Below are 17,526 nucleotides of genomic sequence, written 5' to 3'. Positions count from 1 at the left end.
CACGTCATGGCCGACCACTTTCCGATTGAGAGCCGGCGCACAGTGTCCACCGTCACAGGACGTGGCCCCGCCGCCAGCTCACCTGCAGCACGTAAAATGCATGTTTCCGTGGAATTTGTGATTATTATTTCGCGCGCGAACGAACACGAACACACTTTGCCAAACACACACATCTCGGGGGATCACCGTGGGGGGGAAGGAAGGATTGACTTGCAGCGCCGCCTCCTCCGATGCGGACGGATGTCGTTCGCGGGTCATCGTGGGGCCGGCGGGCGTATTTCCCCTTTCGGATATGGGAAAGAGAGAGAGTGACGGAGACAAGACAAGAAGAGGATTTTTGGGGGTTTCCATGTTCGACATGCCTTCTGCGTTTTTAGAAAGGTGCGAACAGTCCTTTTTCCAGGTTGATGATGGGAGAGGGGGGGAGGGAGTTGCGTGGTCCACGGGTGTTTCGTTGCGGCGTGGCTGGCTGGGGTCGGATAGTCATCATCATTCCCTCCGTTCCTTCGCCCAGCCAAGCCAGCGCCCGCTCGGGAATCGGATGTACATCCGGAGTGACGACGTAAGAGATGTCGTAAATGCGTGGGGGGTTCAATCCAAGCAAATTGCAAACATGAGCGGAGGGAGGGAGGGAATGGAGCTAGACAGAATGGAAGACGCCGGTGCGAGCTTGAATTGTTTGCTTTTACAAATTACTGAACGACTTACAAGAAGCCAACGAATAACTTGTAGTCAATCACCACAACTTTTTTCCTCTCGACGTCCACCCCTCCATTTCATCGCTTAGCGAGTCGTCGTCCTAGACGAGTAAAAGAAGAGAAACATAGCACTCGTGAACCCAAAGTATTTTCCCGTACCATGCCAAAACACCTTCTCAAGAAAGCCCCCGACCATGTTTTAATCAAACATATCATATACACTTTGTACACAAGAAGCAGAACGGAACGCCACGAATCCCCCTTGTCGCAAACACCCTTCCATCCTACACCCTCCCCCAACTGCCCCTCGAGCCCGTCGATCCGTGCGGCTGATGCACGGGTCCCCAGCTCGGCTTGGGCCGCTCCAGATTGCGGAAAAAGGCGCGCTCATCCCAATGCTCTACGGGCAACATGTATGCGGCTTGCGGTTGGCTGTGCGGCGGCCTCGGGACGTTCTTGCGCGCCTTTTTCCATGCTGCTGGCGTGTCAGCGGTGGAGCGCTTGGGTGTGGTCGGCGAGAACGACCCGCCCATTGCCCCCTTGTCCGTCTTGAGGCTCTTTATGATTTCGACGAGCTCCTTGTCATCTGCCGTGATTTGCGCGCGCAGGAAAGGGATGCTGGCTGCGCGCTGGATCGAGGCCATGACCGGCTCGCGCCGCTCGTACCCGACTCCTTCGGGCTGAAGTGCGATTTTGGGAGCAGGTTTTTCGGGATCGTGAAGACGGGCTTCGTCGCCCTTGTCGAGGAGAGCGAGGATGTCGATGCTTTCGCCGGGAGGGATGGGTGTTTGATGTGATGGGGTGACACAGTCCATGTCTACCTCCTTCCGCAGGACGTGGTCGATGTCTACAGCGCTGAAGAAGGCGCAGGCCTGCGGAAGATCTTCGATGCCGACTTGCTGGCTAAACATGGCGCGAGTCCAGATGTTGGAGATTTGCAGTGCCAATGCTGCGCGGTATTTGTCTTCTTCCTTGACGATGTAACGGATCTCATCATGCACGGTAAGCGCAAGGCGTGCATGTATGTTGAAGTGCCGAGTTAGGTAGTCCATGGAGACGATGAGGAGGTGGAGGTAATCTACACCAGAGGACTGGATGGCCCAGTTGATACGAGATGTGATGAAGCTGCCCTTGGTCAGGTATCGTTTCGTCAATGCCTCGGTAATTCCCGCCCCAAGTACTGGAGTACAAGGCTTTTCCTGCTCAGCAAAGTCCTCGAGCTTGTTGAAGACAAACGATTCTGTACCGCCGCGCCAGAAGCTCCTCTCATTAAGGGCTTTGCGCGCCGTCTTTTTACCCTTTGTCTCCTGGTAGAGCCTGGAAGCTGTTTCTGTGGTTTGTGCCTCTGTCAAGCTTGGGTTGAACTGCCTAAGCAGTGTAGAAGCAAACTTCAAACCAGCTCCGTAAATGCGGCCGTAGTTGAAAACTTTGGCATCGTTACGCGATATGCCCAGAATCGATGCAGTCCTCGAATGTAGATCTGTGCCAGCAGCCTTGGTACCCTCAAGTGTCATGAACCCGATCGCATTGCCACCATGCAGCTTGAACTGCGCATCTCCAAGGAGGCTGGCAATCCAGAGCTCTTCTGAATCAACATCCGCACCAACAAAGCAGTAGCCCGGGGGAGCCCTGACCATCGACTTTAGCTCCGAACCAACCCTGTTCTTTTTCGCATTGCTCGCGGTTAACCAAGTGTTTTCGACAGCTCTTCGCGTGATGGTCCCCATGGGAATGACCTGAGGAAGAATGTACCCGAATTTCGAGCCAGGCCCCCCGTCTCCACCTTGTCTACTTGGTTGAGGTTTGCCATTGACCATTGCCTCGCCTTCAAATACCGCCATTTGCGACCTGATCCGGTCTCTAGCGCTGATCCAATACGAGCAAGAGGCATTCATCTCAAGCGCCTCTTTGGCGTATGTGAATTCGGAGGTAAGCCGGCCGTTTTCGAAGTACTGCTGGTAACTCTTTGCCAATGGGTTGGTGCATCGGGCTGATGGCCCGTCTTTGTGCGGGATCTTGATGTAGTGGTGTTCGCGGTCGAGGCGAAGGGTTAAATCCTCGTCCTCGGAAAAATCACAGAGAGCGGCTTTCCTTTCGTCGGAGAGTGCAGCTTCACTGACAGGAATACGATATGTCCAACCGTATTTATCGGTCCAGAAGAGAGGGTAGCCGTCCCATGATAACCGCAGAAACAACGGGGCAACTCGTGTCCGGGTGGTCAAGGTGATGGGGCCGGTGGTTTTTGGATAGAGGTCCTTATACCATTTTGGCATTCCGGGCATCTTTTGACGGGCAACTGGTCTCGGTGGATCGCCCTTCTTCTTCCCCTTGGCCATCTTGATATCCTGACCTGACCAGTCCAGCTGGCTCAACCATGGATCATTCTCGTATTTTTCGGGCTCCCCCTTGACCTTCAATGCTATGTCGGCCAGATGGATGAGTCTTTGCTGGACCTGATCGGATAATGCTTGATACTTCTCTTCGGCGTTCTTGATGTACTCGTTCCATGTCTCGTTGATAGGCAGGATCTCGGTCCCCATGAACCGCAATGCCGCAAAACTGACCGGGTGAGGGCAGACATCACGGAAGAGCGGAAAAACCTTTTGATAGACGCGGTGGGTGACTTGTACATCGGCAGCACAATAATCCAGCAGCTCGTCCAACTTTTCCCTCACGCCTTCGCGATCAAGCTCTCCAAAGTATTCTCGTTGGGCCTTTGCGATGGTGATGTTGCAGTGGAATTTGGCGACATCCCGCAGGGAATTGATGGAGCTTCTCCCTATCCACAACTCCTCTTCTTCATCACTAAGCTGTCCAGATTGAAGCAACGAGTTGAGATCAACGTTTTCGTCGGATGCGGCAATCTTGTCTCTCAATTCCTTCTCTTTCCTGTGCTTCATCCACTTGGGTCTTTGACGTGAGCACATGCCATTGACGGCAACGTGCAGCGACATGGTATCCATGAAGAAGTTCTTTGAATGGCGCAAGTCGTACTCCTCAGCAATTCTCGCCCTGTCATAACCAATGTTGTGTCCGACAACGATCCGCGGTTTGTTCGGATCGCCCAATGGAATGAGGTGGCGATCTGTGTCGGATTCGCCCAACAACCAAGGTGAAATCCAGGCATACCAGGCAGTGGGACTTGCAGCACAAGCCATGCATGCATAGGATGTCTCTTTCCACATGACCTCGACATCGAATGTCAAAAGCGACTCATCCGGCGCTTCTACGGCCTCCGACGTCCCGTTGACGTATTTTGTCCAACCGCTCCTCTGGATCCACTTTGGTCTCGGGGGAGGCTCTTTCTGTACGAAGTCGTTGGCCAAATCCAGATAGGGATGAGCGGAGTCCATGCCCAGGCGGTAGAAATGTTCGTCCAGAGTCTTAGAGGAGCCCTGAAGTGGCGGCATGTCGAAGCTAATGGGTGGCGCCGAATCTGAGTTCTTGCCGAACAGCTCATGGCGCTTGAGGTGATCGATTGACAAGTCTACCAGCTCCTTGGGCGGTGGTTTCGGTTCGGAAGCGAAAATTTGGCCGTAGGCATGCGCGCTGAGCTGCTGAACCCCGACATCGTTGAGGCGGGCATCTGAGGAGACTTTTTTTTTTTCAAGTCAGTCGAGGAGCCGGGAGCTGATGTGAAATTGGAGCCGGGCACGTACCGAGCAGACTCTGAGAGCGCGGCCTGCCCTCGCCGGTGTTCTCTGACTGTTGCGCATAGCAACGGAGGGCTGCGCATGCGATTGAAGCAGATGAAGCAGTAGGGCGCGGGCGGATGCGCAGGAGCGGCGAGCGAAGGGCAGGCTGGCAATGCGCGACACGGCGCGAGGTCGCAGCGAGCATCATCCGGGGGGCATTTCGCGACCAGCGACGGCGGTGGGCTGGCGGTGGGACGAGGAAAAAGCAGCGTTGGGTGTTCGCAGAAAGCGGGCGGCGGGTGGTGGAGCTGTCTTGGGCGCGTCATGTGTGGAATCAGAGGCCCGGCCGCGGCGCGAGCTGTGCTAGAGCCCGCCCTGCGCGGCCGCTCTCGCCTCCTCCAGAACCTGAGCTCTATCCAGTGCAATCCCAGGGATTGCCAGGAAAGGAAGACCGCGAGGGCCGAGGCTGGCCCCTACTGCAAACACCGCCGCTGCTCTCGTGTGCCCCATTGCCTTTCTGCGACCGCATTCCATAACTTGCTATTGTATCGCCGCCATGTCGGGCAGTCCGTTCGCTACCAACAACCAGTCCTCTCGCCAGCAGCCCCCAGGCCTCTTGCGCGAACACTCTTCATGGTCCTGGCCCGATGCCATCCCCGACACTCGCTCGCTGCCCGCCCGCCAGGACGCCGTCCAGCACTTGACCCTGCCGCCCATGCACACCCATTACGACCTCGACTCCGACCTCGACAACTCCACCTACGCCTCGCAACCCAGCCGCTCCAATTTCCTCGCCCAGGTCCTGAATCGTGGAGACGACGGTGCAGCTACCCAGCGAACCGCCAGTCGCCATCTCCACGCGCCGTACAGTCTTCCTCGCCCACCACAATCGCCACTTTCCCACTATCCTCCGCGGATGCCCTCACCGCAGTCTGGTCGGAACCACGGTTACGTCGACCTCACGCGCGAGCAGACCCCGCCCATCAGCCAGGAACGTTCTACTCTCCGCACCCTCCACTCCCGTCAGCAACCCACCGCCGAAAGTCCAACCTCGACCAACTCGCCCACCTCTCCCATGCCGCCTCGCAGCCATCGCAAGCGTGAGGCCACCTCGCCTCTCTTCGTCCCCCTCAGTCCATCCCCAAAACGAGCCAGGCGAAACGACGGGAGCAGCAGCAGCACAGCAGGCGGCGGACGAGGCAGCGGGCCGAGCAACGCCACGGCCCGGAACGAGGTCGAGGAAATCGAGCGGATAGACCTGATAGACGACGACACACCTCTGGCGGAAGCGCTGCAGAAGCAACGCGCGGAGCAAGTAAAGGCCCAGCAGAAGTCGCAAAACGGCGCCGACGCGCCAACGACCCTTACGAGCATCACCTGCGTCATCTGCATGGACACGCCCACCGACCTCACGGCGACTGCATGCGGTAAGGTTTTCCGTCACTTCCCCCCCACGTCCCTCCCCCATTCCCCGGCCTTTCCCCAGTTCTACCCCCACGGAGCTGTAGCTTCCTCGGGAACCGACCGACCTTGCCCATCAACGATCACCGCGCGGCCTTTGCCGGCCGCCGCCCCAGCTCAGCTGTACCCTTTCCCTCTCGGCCCTCACCACACCAAACATGTCACTAACCCCGCGTTCGTCACATCTCGCAGGCCACGTCTTCTGCCACGCCTGTCTCATGGAGGCCCTCATAGCCGGCGAGCAACGCGCCGGCCCGGGCGAACCCAAGCGCTCGCAGTGTCCCGTCTGCCGCAAAGCGCTGTCGCGCACCAAGACGGGCGACATCATCCCCCTGCTCCTGATGCAGAGGGGCCTGGCGACGCAGCCGCGCCGTCAGCGAGGAGCGGGAGCAGGAACAGGAGCAGGAGCAGGAACCACCGCCGCCGGCAGCGCCACCAGTTCTGCGTCGGCATGATAATAAGCGCGTCCTCCCCTCGACGGACGATGCCCATTCATCAGCCCGGCCCTTGGCCCGGCCCCAGCTCCGCGTGGATGGGGGGGAGGGGCAAGGAACGGTACTTGAGCCACTTCCGTCACGCAATCGGCTGAGGGCAAGGTCGAACCGAGCCGGGGCGAGGAAATGGAGTCCCGCTGCTGGGTACGCGCCGCAGCAGGAAAAATAAAAAAGGCTGAGGGTAGGGGCGGGCGTGGGGAAGTGGGTCGAGTTTTTTCATGTGAACGAAAATAGAGCATTCTGGGGTAAGACGAGTGCTGGAGAGAGATGGCCCAACCGTTCGACGGTGGTGGCGTGAGCGTGGGCGGGTTTGCCGGACTGGAAAACCCACGACGAACGACTTGACTTGGGAAGTGATGAGATGCGAGGAGACTTGGCATGGCACCAGGACGTTCCCCATTGTTTTCATTCTTTTTTTTTCATTCTTTTCCGTTGTTTCCCTTCTTCTTTTTTTTTTTTCAATCTCGCGTTGCATTGCATAGCCTAGGGCGTTATAATGGGAAATTCTGGGCGGCGCAGCATCGGAGCCAGCAGCGGCAAACGCGGGCGACGGCACGGCGGATATATTGCGGCAATTGGGAGCGATGGGGTTTTGGCGTTACCGGTTCGTTTTGGGAAACAAAGTCGGCGTCCGGCATCGTACGCGTGGGCGTGTATGCGTGAAAGAGAATAGAGATCAAAGCGGGTGTGAAGGCACCCACAATTTTCCGCAGCCCATTCGTCCGTCTTTTACCGCGTGCATATCTAGCGTTACAGCGCTCATACGATCGTTCCGGCCACACAAGGCAAAGAAGCAGCAGCTGTAAGGGGAACGGTCACGGAGAAAGTGCGGTCGTAGGAAAGGGTAGCCATACGTCTTCGAACTATCAATTCGCGCAGAGTCAATCTGGGATGTGAATCTTTTGCCCACTGATGTCCGCAGCATGTTGATAACCGAAGCTGCAATAGCGAACAAGGCCATGCCATTAGTAGGCGCTAGCCGCGCAAGACGGGATGCGACCAACCGCAATCATCATCATCGTCATCATCATCATCCTCAACGGCGGGAATGTTGCAGAGAAGCACAAGAAAAAGTTCAATTTCCCATCTTTGAGCCGACGCTTTCCGGCTCTCATCATCTTGTCTTTCGCTTTCCCGAACGTGTTGCTCGGACGTCCGAGATCTACAATGCGAGGTGGGGGGAGGAACATGATGGCGGTGCATTATTGCGTGGCAGGACAGACAGACAGGGCAATGAAGGGACAGGGCAGGACAGTGTGCAGGGCAGGGCAAGCAGGACGAGCCCCACTAGCAGTAGCGAGATAATAAGCAGTCAGATTTTTCTTGGGTTGGTGGCGTTGTCCTCGACCGACCCTGCTAATACATACAAGGGCCTAGTTTATGCCCCCTCAAGCCAACAGAGCCAGAAGAGGCAGAAAAAGAGAGAGAGAGAAAGAAAGAGAGCGTGCAAGAGGGGCGAGTGACGCCACGGGGCGAAACCAGAAAAGGGCAATGCGATATGATCCCGGATCGTCCGCCCGGATCGTCGCTGTCCGACCACTGTTGCTTTCCCACCAGCGCCCCCAACCAACGCATCCCATCCCGCGCCGTCTTTTTCTTGTTTTGTACGTCCGTATGGTATAACGATGATTAATTAACGGCCCCCCCAGCATCACACTCACACTAACTACCACTGCTGCTACCTTGCCTAGCCCAACCCCCCCACACCCCACGGCCTCGGCCCAACAACAATGCAACAACGTCACTACTGACTTGGCTCCAGCCACCTGTGACTCCGACACAGTCAGGATGATTTGCCTCTTTCCCTAGCGTTGGCGGCAGGCTGGCGTTGGGGATGTGATTGTTGCGTCACAAGCGCGGATGAGCGGGTGGCAAAGGCTCCGGTAGAGGAGGATCGGAGCGCCGGCGAAGCGGGAATAACAGAGAATATGCGGAAGGGGAAATTTGCAGAGAGAGAGAGAAAGGACGGCAGCATTCGTGGGGCGGAAATAAATCCGGCAGCAAAGGAAAAGCAATCGTGAGAGTTTTAGCGGGTCCCGTGCGGTGACGGATTATGGCGGTATGTATGTACTGTGTACATACATCACTGCATGCCTTGCATGCCTCGGCCCCCCGTCATTCCCGACCACGGCTTTGAACCGAATTCATTGGCCAGCCAGAGAAAAACCGCTCACCTTGTGCCATGCGGCTGCTTAGCGTTTGGAGAAAAAGAAACTGGACTGCTTGACGGTAGCAACGGTAGGGTAGTGTGCATTTCGTAACATTACCTCGGTGGCTGGACCGGTGAGGTTGGCTCGCGTCGACGAGAAATGGTTTCTAGACCTTCGGAGGCTGAGAATGGTGTGCACTAGTGGTCGACCAACGGCGTCAATACAGCCTCTTGACCAGCCGGTTCGGTAGCGTCACGAACAATGGCATCATGACGTAGCAAACAGCTTACCGCATAAGAAAAGACTGCAAATTGGAGTGAAGAAGGAAGCTTTCGTTTCATCATGGCTGTCTGGGGCCAGCTATGTACCGCTACCAGCTAACCACTCCAATTACTCGTCGCTCACCTCGTGTTACATACCGTCCCCCCCCCTTTTTTTTTCTATTTTTCTTAAGTTTTCTATCCTGCTTTGCCTCTTCATTCCCCTCTTCTCCATTGAAGTAGAATCGGGATAGGATGGACAAACAGGCGAAAGCTTTGCATAGGAAGGCATCGGTTGAGCGAATAGTTGGCAACTGCTTCATGAGAGTTGAAATAACAAAGCCCTTACAATGAAATCAACTCCATTCCGTACCGTACCCATCGTGTTACACCTCCTCCTACCCATCCTGTAGACGCATCCGAGCCTTCTGCGCCGAGATGGGACATCTTGAGCAAAGCGTCCGCAGAGGTGTGATGAATGAAGAAACTGTGGAAACTGTCAAGTGAATAAACCAAGCTCGCAAGCATATGAAGAGAGCTCAAGACAGTAGCCAAAACTAAGATCAAGAAGCTGCAAAGAGAAGGAATCCAGCCATTTTGCCCGTGGACTGGTCGTGGCCGCGTGATATTGCAGGCGCGAGGTAGAAACTTGAGGAGATCGGAAAAACACCAAACTTCAATTCGCATGGAACCTCCTCGCGTCCCACCTTTTGCTTTCTCCTTCAGTAGTTCACTACAACTTTTATCCGCACGCCGAAGAACGGCAGAGCCAGTAAAGACAAGAATGGCTGAATGTCCGACGGAAAGAAGCCGTCCGCTCAGAAATAGTGCGTAGAAAGAACCAAAGCCGCCCAGAATGGAAAGAATCGTTGGCAGTGAGCTGAACGGTGCAGTCAAGCCCACAAAAATATACGACAGCGAATCGATAGACATTTTTCAACCAGGTAAAATTGACAAAGACGTGTCCTGGTTCTCCTTTCTCACGGCGCTTGGCGTTTATCGTCATCCGGTCATGAGCGTGGTGTATTTACTTGGACGAAAGACCGTTATTCCGGAGCCATACATATACAAGGCGTTATGGGGTATCCAAAGTGCAAGATGGTCCGATGAAAGTGCGCCTTTCCCTGATGCGCTCGGAAGCCGCGATGCTGGCCACGTAAATACGTGTATGCGGCTGCCCAAGGCTACCCTGTTGTTCATCGATGCATTAATCGTGAAAGCGGAACCATACAGATTTTTTATTTTTTTTTGGCGTGACCTGGGAGTGATTTGCAAGCAGCCGGTAATCACCGTGTCGCTTTAGCAGTGATGGAACTCTCGGCTCTAGCGTGCACGTGATTGGCGTGAGCTTCGAGCGCGCGCGCCATAACATGAGTCACTAAAGTCTGTTAGCAATCAATCGATTAACGATCCACTTTGGCGGGCTTACCAGGCCAGACGGCAGCATGCTCCAACATATAAGCCGTGACCATGAGGAGCTTGCTTCCGTAACCGTAATTAGTGAGGGCCGGGAGGCCGATGCCGGCCGGCGAGCCCATGTTTCCAGTATCGAACGTAATCTTCATCTCCGCGTTGTTCAGGATCTCCTCGATCTTCTGCAAAAGCTTGGTGTCTTCTTCTTCCAGAAGCATGATCGCTGGAACTTGATGTAGGTCGATTTCGGTCTTGCCTAGAATGCCCATGTAACGACCAACACGCTCCTGGACTGTCGCAACCCACTCTGCAAGCACTTGTGCGCAATCAAACGTGCACATGGCAGACTGAATCGGCAACTCCCGCGATGTGAAATCTGCGAAGGTGACACCGAGCTTGTCTGACATGGACAGCGAATCGGCAGCATAGAATGCAGCCTTGCGAAGGTGGCGCTCACGCTTGGAGGACTTGGCTGACGTAAAGCCACCGTTCGACATCACCTCTGGCGCGGCGGTATTGATGCCGCCCGGAGAGCTATTCGGCACCGTGTTCCGGTTCGAGTGGGCGTCGGGCGAGCTGTCTGAGTCCGTCTCTGCGTGCTGGATGATCTCATCACCCCTTGCCAACTCCTCTGCCATAGCGTCGAAGTCGCGCGCCCAGAAGCCTTCTTTCGACCGAGCAAGGCTGACGAACAGGCGTACGTAAGCAAGATCCAGAAGAGGGATGCTGTCAGCTGGAAGAGGACCGTAAGGATTTGGTCTTTCCAGGCTGTGATGTGGGTTCGCCTTCCAAGAAGCTTGCCACGCTTTGAGCGCGGGCTCGATCTGATTGTGCATCTGCTCCGTCTCGGCCGTGGTCCATTGCCGGCCATTGTGGCGCTGCCTCGTCTCCCAGATGTAAACGTGGAGAGCATTGATCAAAACGTAGCAACCAAAAGTGCTCGGCTTTAGAACGCTCCCACGAAATTCATCGCGACAGGTAGAGCTACCCTGCGTGCTTGATCTCTGGCGCTCACTTGCTGTAAGCAAATGAGTCAGCGCATCAGCGAAGGCGATACCTTTCTGGGTAGCGGCTTGTTGGCCACCCAACGCTGCCCATGCTTGCGCGTTGTCCGCAGCCCACAAATCCTCCTCACACGGAAGATCCAAGTGTAACTCCGAATTCAAAATCCTAGGAGCGTGGTTGTACCCAATGACCGTGAGACTTGAGAGCACGAACACGGCGTACAGCGTTCGCTTGCGTTCTTCTTGTGTCTTCCACCGGATCCACTGTGCGTGGTCGTCAAAATTCGCCCAGTGATTGGGAGTTTGACTGTCGTCGCTCATGTCGATCTCATCGCCGTGGTTACGCGCGTTGGATCCATTGGCGTTGTCGTCCATGGGCTGGTCCAGATTTGCGGCCTTCGCTAGGCTAACAAGAGCAGCGCAGTGAGTGTACGCGACATCATTGGCTTGTTTATCGCCGCACTGGTGGCCGTAGATGAGGTTGAGCAACATCGACTGCACAAGCCAGAGGGGGGTTGTGTGATTGCTCGTGTCGTGCATCGGATTGAGGCCGTTGATAGCTGCTGCCACATCTGCCCGGCGACGCTCATCGAGGTAGAACAAGATCATTTTCTTCGCGGCTTCGAACAGTTCCTTGCCCGCAGCATGTTCGAATTCGTAGAGCGCCCCGATGGCAGCCATGGCCAGTATCAAACATTCGCCGCCGCCAACGCCACCGCCGTGGCCGAAAGTCGCAGCACGCGGGTTGGTGGAATACAGAGAAGAATCGAAAGAAAGAGTCGGAATGTGCAGAAAGGGCATGTGCGGCTGGAAGTATTGAATGTAGGCGTTGACGAACCGTTGGAGGTCACTGGTGGTTGGCAGCGAAAGAAGCTGCGTAGATGACGTGGGAGGGGGCCCAGGCGATAGAGGTGAGCTGACAGCCGGCTGCGAATACTTCCGTTGATTGGAATTATAATTCATCGCCTGCGACAAGCTCATGAGGAGAGACTGTCGAGTGGCATCAGTGATTGAATCTGTTGAGACGGACGTCACCGAGCTCTGGCGAGCACTGCCGTTGACTGAAGAGGAAGCTATACTTGTGCTATCAGAGTTGAAAGTCGGTGGGTGGAAGTATTGATTGGGCATTCCAGGAATGCCTGCAGTCGGGCTCATCGAGTTCAACGGCGGTGGCGAGGAAAAGTACATTTCCTGCCCGCCGTTTTGGTCTTGCAGCTGCTTTGGAGAGACGGTGCTCAACGGATCCATGAGTTCTGGAAAGACGGCGTTCATCGCATCCAGCGATATCGAGCTGGTGTCAATCATCGAGGTTGCGTTCAACGAGCCTTGCCACACAGAGCTTGTGGTGTGCGCAGGCTGGTTCGATCCGTCGAGCATGACCTCGCTGAAACCGCTTTGGCTTGCGGTGCTGATTGCCGAAGGGGACGACTCATCCACGGCGGCCTCATTGTTGGAGCCAGCATTCAGGTTGAGGGAGGTTTCCAAGCCGACCATCCAGTCGAAATCATCTTCCTCGATGCCAGCACTGGCCGAGAAAGGGGGGTATGTGCCGAAGGGAGAGGCCGGCGTACCCAAAGAACCGCTGAAGTGTAATTGTGCGGGGTTGACGGTCGAACCGGACGCAAATAGCTTATCCAGATCCATCATGTGATCAAAGCCTGGAATAGGGGCCGTTCGAAGGCCGCCGCCCATGCCCATGCCCAGATGCGTGTCGATCTTCGGCAAGCCGTGGTGGCCTGAGTGGTCCATTGTGGTCTGCATTCCGCGGAAATCAAAGCTGTGGGAGCCAGGGAAGCCCGAGAGGCTTGGGTGGTGGCTATGGCCATGACCATGACCATGGCTCATAGGCATGCCGGGGCTTCTCGCAGATGTGGTATTGTGCGTGGCCAGCAGATTATTCAAAGCACCAGCATCAATATGGCTTATGGTGTTTGCTCGTGGGCGTGCAGTCGGTGCTCCGCCTCCCACAGCTCCATTCGCGCCATTTGCGATTGAGTTCTTACGCACTCGGTTCGCGGCACCGTTGGGCGGGATGCCCGTTGTGCTCTCGCGGCGACCATTTCTGGGCCGGGAGGAGGCAGCGCCAGCCTGGTGGAGCTTCTGCTGGTGCCTTAATAGCAAATCGCGCCTGGCAAAACATCTTGTACATTGTGGACACTCGAAGGGCTTCTCTTTTGTGTGGGAGCGCTCGTGGCGCTTCAGATGCTCCAGCCTCGCGAACGAGCGACCGCAGGTACCGCACACGTGTGGCCTTGGCTTGTCGGTCTTGGGAGGCGGGAAGTTCGCGTTAGGAGCAGGCTGAGACGAGTCGGTTTTGGCATTAGGGGACGACGCTGGGAGGGGATGCGAGGTTAGCGGAGCTCAAGGGCGCCGTCGGACACCGGGTGTGCCGAGTAGGGAGAGCTTACCTTTCACGTCTGCAGATGCGTCGCCAGCACTATTCGCAGCGTCGACCGTGACAGGGGCAGCCATGGTCGAATCGGGGGCCGTTTCAGGTATCTCTGTCATGTCTATGGGTGCGTCTCTCTTCACACCGCCAACTCGGTCACGGTTGGTGCGGGCGCGTCCACCGGTGTTGTTCAGCGGCTCGCTGGAAATCGTGTCGCAGCCAGGGTGAGGTCGCTGACGGGTGGCGGTGGGCAGCGCGCGAAGCTTTGAGCGCAGTGACAAGTACTCGGTGGGTACAAGTAGCTTGCTGGACGGGAGCTGTGCTCGCGGGAGAGCCGGGACGTGCAGGGCGCGGGGCAGGGCGCTGCGGGCAACAGGCGGACAGCAGACAGAGAGCGGGCTGCGGACTAGCATAGCATACGGTCAGCGCGGGCATCAATGCATCGCAGGCACAGGAACGGTACCTATTCGTCGTTCGGGCCTTTGGACGGAGAGCTATGCACAGCTCGCTGCGGCGTGACCCGGAAGGCGGAGTTAAGATCGGCTCGAGGGCGCTTCAACGCCAGCGGACGGTCGAGCGCAGGGCGGAGCGGCGGTCATGCACCGTCGGGCGGCAGGCAATTGAGAGAGAGGGTAGAGGAATTGCGCAATGTGGGCGCGGTGCTGGAGCAATTGTGGCGAGTAAGCAAGTGTTGCAGAGTTGCAGGCTGGACGCCGGCTGGGGAGGTGCGAGGCCGAGCGAAGCGCAGGGCCAGGGTACAAGCCGTCCGGAGCCCAGCAAGTCAGCTGCGCAGCCGTCTGGAGACGGCGTTTAGACTTCGTACTGAAACTAACCGGCCTATCCGATGCGGGCTGCGCGGACAGCCGATCCTGAATTGCGGACTGCTTCCAGAATTTCTCGATGCGTGAGTCGTCGCAATTGCACTGCTGCGACCCGGATTCGAGCGCTTGCGGGCCAAGGCTGGGGCGAGCGCTGCGTTCGGCGTCTGCTACGAAGCTATGGCGCGCAGCAGGCTGTTGCGGCGCGAGAACAACCGGGCTGTGGCACTGCGACACAGCGTCTGGGGGCGGGCTAGCAGCAAACAACGGCGAGCCCCATCCACGGCCGGGCAGAGTGGGCAGAGGGCAGGTAGGGCGACGGCTACTGGGTGAATTGGCTGCAGAGGGTCCACCGATCCCGAGCTTTGCGGCTGCACGGCTGGCGACGAGATGGAGGCGGGAGTCTCGAATGCGTAAAAGGGGAGGGCGAGTGAGGTAGCAGGCGCCTTAGTCAAGAGCAGTGCGGTGCGATGGAGGCCAGGCGATCTTCTACCATCGCGAGAGCGTGTAAGCGTCGAACCAGACCCTCGAAGCGCGCGTTGCATGACACAGCCAGAAGCTTTGACGAGTGAGCATGGGTCGACTCGGCGCCGCGTGCTGCGGCAGGGCCATGCACGATCATCCGGCGTCGGGTTCTTCGATCAGAACGGTACGGTATTTGCGTACTGAACGGCCGCCTGCAGCTGCCTGGCCACCGACAGACCTCGTCCAAGCCCTCACGCCTGCGGACCCTGTGCCGTCTCTATTCCTTGCGTTATAGCGCGCGGCCGACGATTGCCCGCGCCTCAATGCCGCACCCTGCCCGCCGACGCCCGGCCCAGAGCAGAGAGCAGCCTGGCAGCCTGGCAGCCCGGCAGCGACGGCCGTGGCCAGCCCGCGCGCGTCCTCGGCACGAAGCGAGCCTGTCTCGTATCATTGGACAATACCTGCTGTCATTCTTCTTTCCCCCGTTGCAACGGCCATCTGTATCAAACAGCAGCATGGATTCCCCATACAAGCGTCCCGCGGGCAACGGCGCGGTGGCTTGAGGGCAGGCACGGCTTACCCAACACGCGCGCCATTATTGGCCGGAGCCCGCGCCGGCCGTCCCTGAAGCGCGGCAGCTACCTCGTGAACCACGCCCAGCCTGCCTTCATCACTCCCTTCGGAGATAGAGGCCGTCCAGGCTTCCGAGAGAGATCGGGCTGCGCATGCGGAAAGGCAGACGCAGGCATGCACGTCTCCAGCGCGACGGACCCGCATGCGCTGCTCCCTCAATGCATCCTCGCCCAGCGCCATGGACGGCGGCGCCTCGCGAGAGGCCGCTACTGCCGCAGCACGTTCTCCTGGCGCTGCCCTGGGGTCGACGTGGAGGCTGCCGTGTCAATCACTTGCCCCGTTCCGCACTCTCCCTAGGGCGGCATTGGGACCCTATGCAGCGGTGACGATGTGCTTGCCACTCATCTGGGCAGAAATCTGGGGTAGACGGGTACGTATCGTAATGATACGCGGAACACGAGCCAGACACGGAGGCCATGCCCAATCCTGCCCATGGCTCCGCTGGCGGATGACCCCAGATTTTCTGGCGCCCGAGCCAAAGCGTGCCGCCTGCGCCGCGCTAGCCCGCGCCCCCTGCCTGATGCCGGTCGTGGCCATTGGTGTCGCTTGGACGCCCATGCTGCAGCCGCTAGCGCTCCGCCTGTCGCCGGCGGGCTTGAGCGACCGAAATTGGCGCAGCTCTCCCTGGGAAGGCGCGACTGGGCTAAGGATCCGGTCCAGCATGGCACCTCGCGCGCGCAAAAGATGGCGGGCTGAGAGAGCAGACCTAGGCAGGCACCTAGGCTGGGTAGACGTCGTGCGAGCGTCGGAGCCGGAGAGGATAGCCGACTGACGGCGCCCCTGGCAACGTTGCAGCAGCTCCTGGCAGCCGCCAACTTCAACCACGGCGCCAAGCCGTGGATAGACACGGCCGCACGCTAGCACGCACCGAGGGTCGCTGTGGGCCATTACGCAGCGCAACGCCGCACATGACCTGACGAGCGAAGCACCCCCAAGGGCGTTCGGAGAAGGCTCCATTCGGCGCCGCGACCCACGCGCTCTAGACGACGTGGTCAGCAAGATTGCCAGGCACGCCGTTCAGCAGCCTGCGCACCACACCCTCAACGCTTCTTTGGGGTCGCTTGGACCTGCGAAAATGACGCAGTTGACGCAGGCCAGGCGCGTCGCCAGGGCCCCCAGGCTCCGCCCATAGCGGGCTCGCTATTTTATAGCGGCAGCGGCTGCGCGCGCTGGGCGAGGCTGCACAAAACCCGTGATGCGTCGACGGCCAGAGAGCGCAGATGCAGGCTCGCCGTGCTGATCGCAGCCGCGCCGCCACCGCCATGGCTGCTAGAACAGCCTGCCAGCCTGCCAGCCAGCCAGCCTGCAGCAGCGATCCCGATCAACGAGCAGTCTGCCAGCATCCGGCCGCCGATTATTGTTCTTCAATGTTGAGCTTGTCGGCGCGGTCTGACGTACCCAGGGTGCGCGGTGGCCGGGAGCGCAGGACGCGTCGGCCACGATGGCACCTGCCTGCGCGTTCCACGGATGAGGCCGTGGCCCTGCACGCCAACAGCCACAGCTGTTTGCATTGACGTCAAGGACTGCTGCGTCCGGTCGTCCGCCGGCTCGAGCAATGGCGGTGGCTCCAGGACAGTTCATGCGGCAGCGCCGATCAGGGTTTGCCGCCGGGCGGAGGACGTGGGACGTTGACAGACAGAGAGCCCGTCCACAGCACTCTCGTGCAGCGTGGGGACGGGTTGATACGTCGGGCCTGGCGGCGGGGCAGCGCGCGGCGGCGAACGCGCTCGATGCAGCTGGGCGCAATTATTGAGGGAGCGCCCATCTCACGGCTCTGCTGCAGGATCAGGTCCTTTGCGCACCCATCAAGGACGATCTCCGGCGGCGCAGGCCTGGCGAAAACAAGGGATAAGTGCCCGACTGCACGTCAATCGTCAGCGGGCAGGAGGATCGCCTTGTCCGAGGCTAGCAGCAACGACGTTATGGCACCCACCGGGGCGCATCTCAACCGTTTATCACGGCATCGCCACGCGGATATCCTTTTGCGCCGTGCTCGCGTCTGGTGGCATCCGACTTCCGGGTGGGCCTCCAGGGCTGGCCTCGGACGACATGCACGAGACAAAAGCGGGACGGCTCGAGAGGGCGAGAGGCTCCATCGCTAATTTC

The 17,526-nt window shown here is 58.1% G+C and overlaps 3 protein-coding genes across 3 annotated transcripts; 1 reads left to right on the top strand and 2 right to left on the bottom strand.

Annotated features, from left to right (window-relative positions):
* Nucleotides 1-982: 982 nt before the first annotated feature.
* Nucleotides 983-4,541, bottom strand: BKCO1_3200053 (dna polymerase gamma; the record flags this gene model as incomplete). The annotated part of the gene is made up of 2 exons (XM_020274444.1): nucleotides 983-4,293; nucleotides 4,358-4,541. The coding sequence occupies 2 exons, from the start codon at nucleotides 4,539-4,541 to the stop codon at nucleotides 983-985; spliced, it is 3,495 nt and encodes a 1,164-aa protein (XP_020129470.1).
* A 348-nt stretch (nucleotides 4,542-4,889) lies between these two features.
* Nucleotides 4,890-6,249, top strand: BKCO1_3200052 (zinc finger ring-type protein; the record flags this gene model as incomplete). Its single annotated transcript, XM_020274443.1, has 2 exons — nucleotides 4,890-5,760; nucleotides 5,987-6,249. 2 exons carry the CDS (start codon nucleotides 4,890-4,892, stop codon nucleotides 6,247-6,249), a joined length of 1,134 nt encoding a protein of 377 aa, XP_020129471.1.
* Nucleotides 6,250-9,984: 3,735 nt separating this feature from the next.
* BKCO1_3200051 (dna binding regulatory protein) lies at nucleotides 9,985-13,587 on the bottom strand (the record flags this gene model as incomplete). The annotated part of the gene is made up of 3 exons (XM_020274442.1): nucleotides 9,985-10,076; nucleotides 10,128-13,448; nucleotides 13,524-13,587. 3 exons carry the CDS (start codon nucleotides 13,585-13,587, stop codon nucleotides 9,985-9,987), a joined length of 3,477 nt encoding a protein of 1,158 aa, XP_020129468.1.
* Between the last annotated feature and the right edge of the window lie 3,939 nt (nucleotides 13,588-17,526).

This window comes from Diplodia corticola (assembly GCF_001883845.1).
Source record: "Diplodia corticola strain CBS 112549 chromosome Unknown scaffold32, whole genome shotgun sequence".
NCBI lineage: Eukaryota > Fungi > Ascomycota > Dothideomycetes > Botryosphaeriales > Botryosphaeriaceae > Diplodia > Diplodia corticola.
Note: the sequence above shows the minus strand (reverse complement) of the source record. Positions and strands in the feature narration are given on the sequence as shown.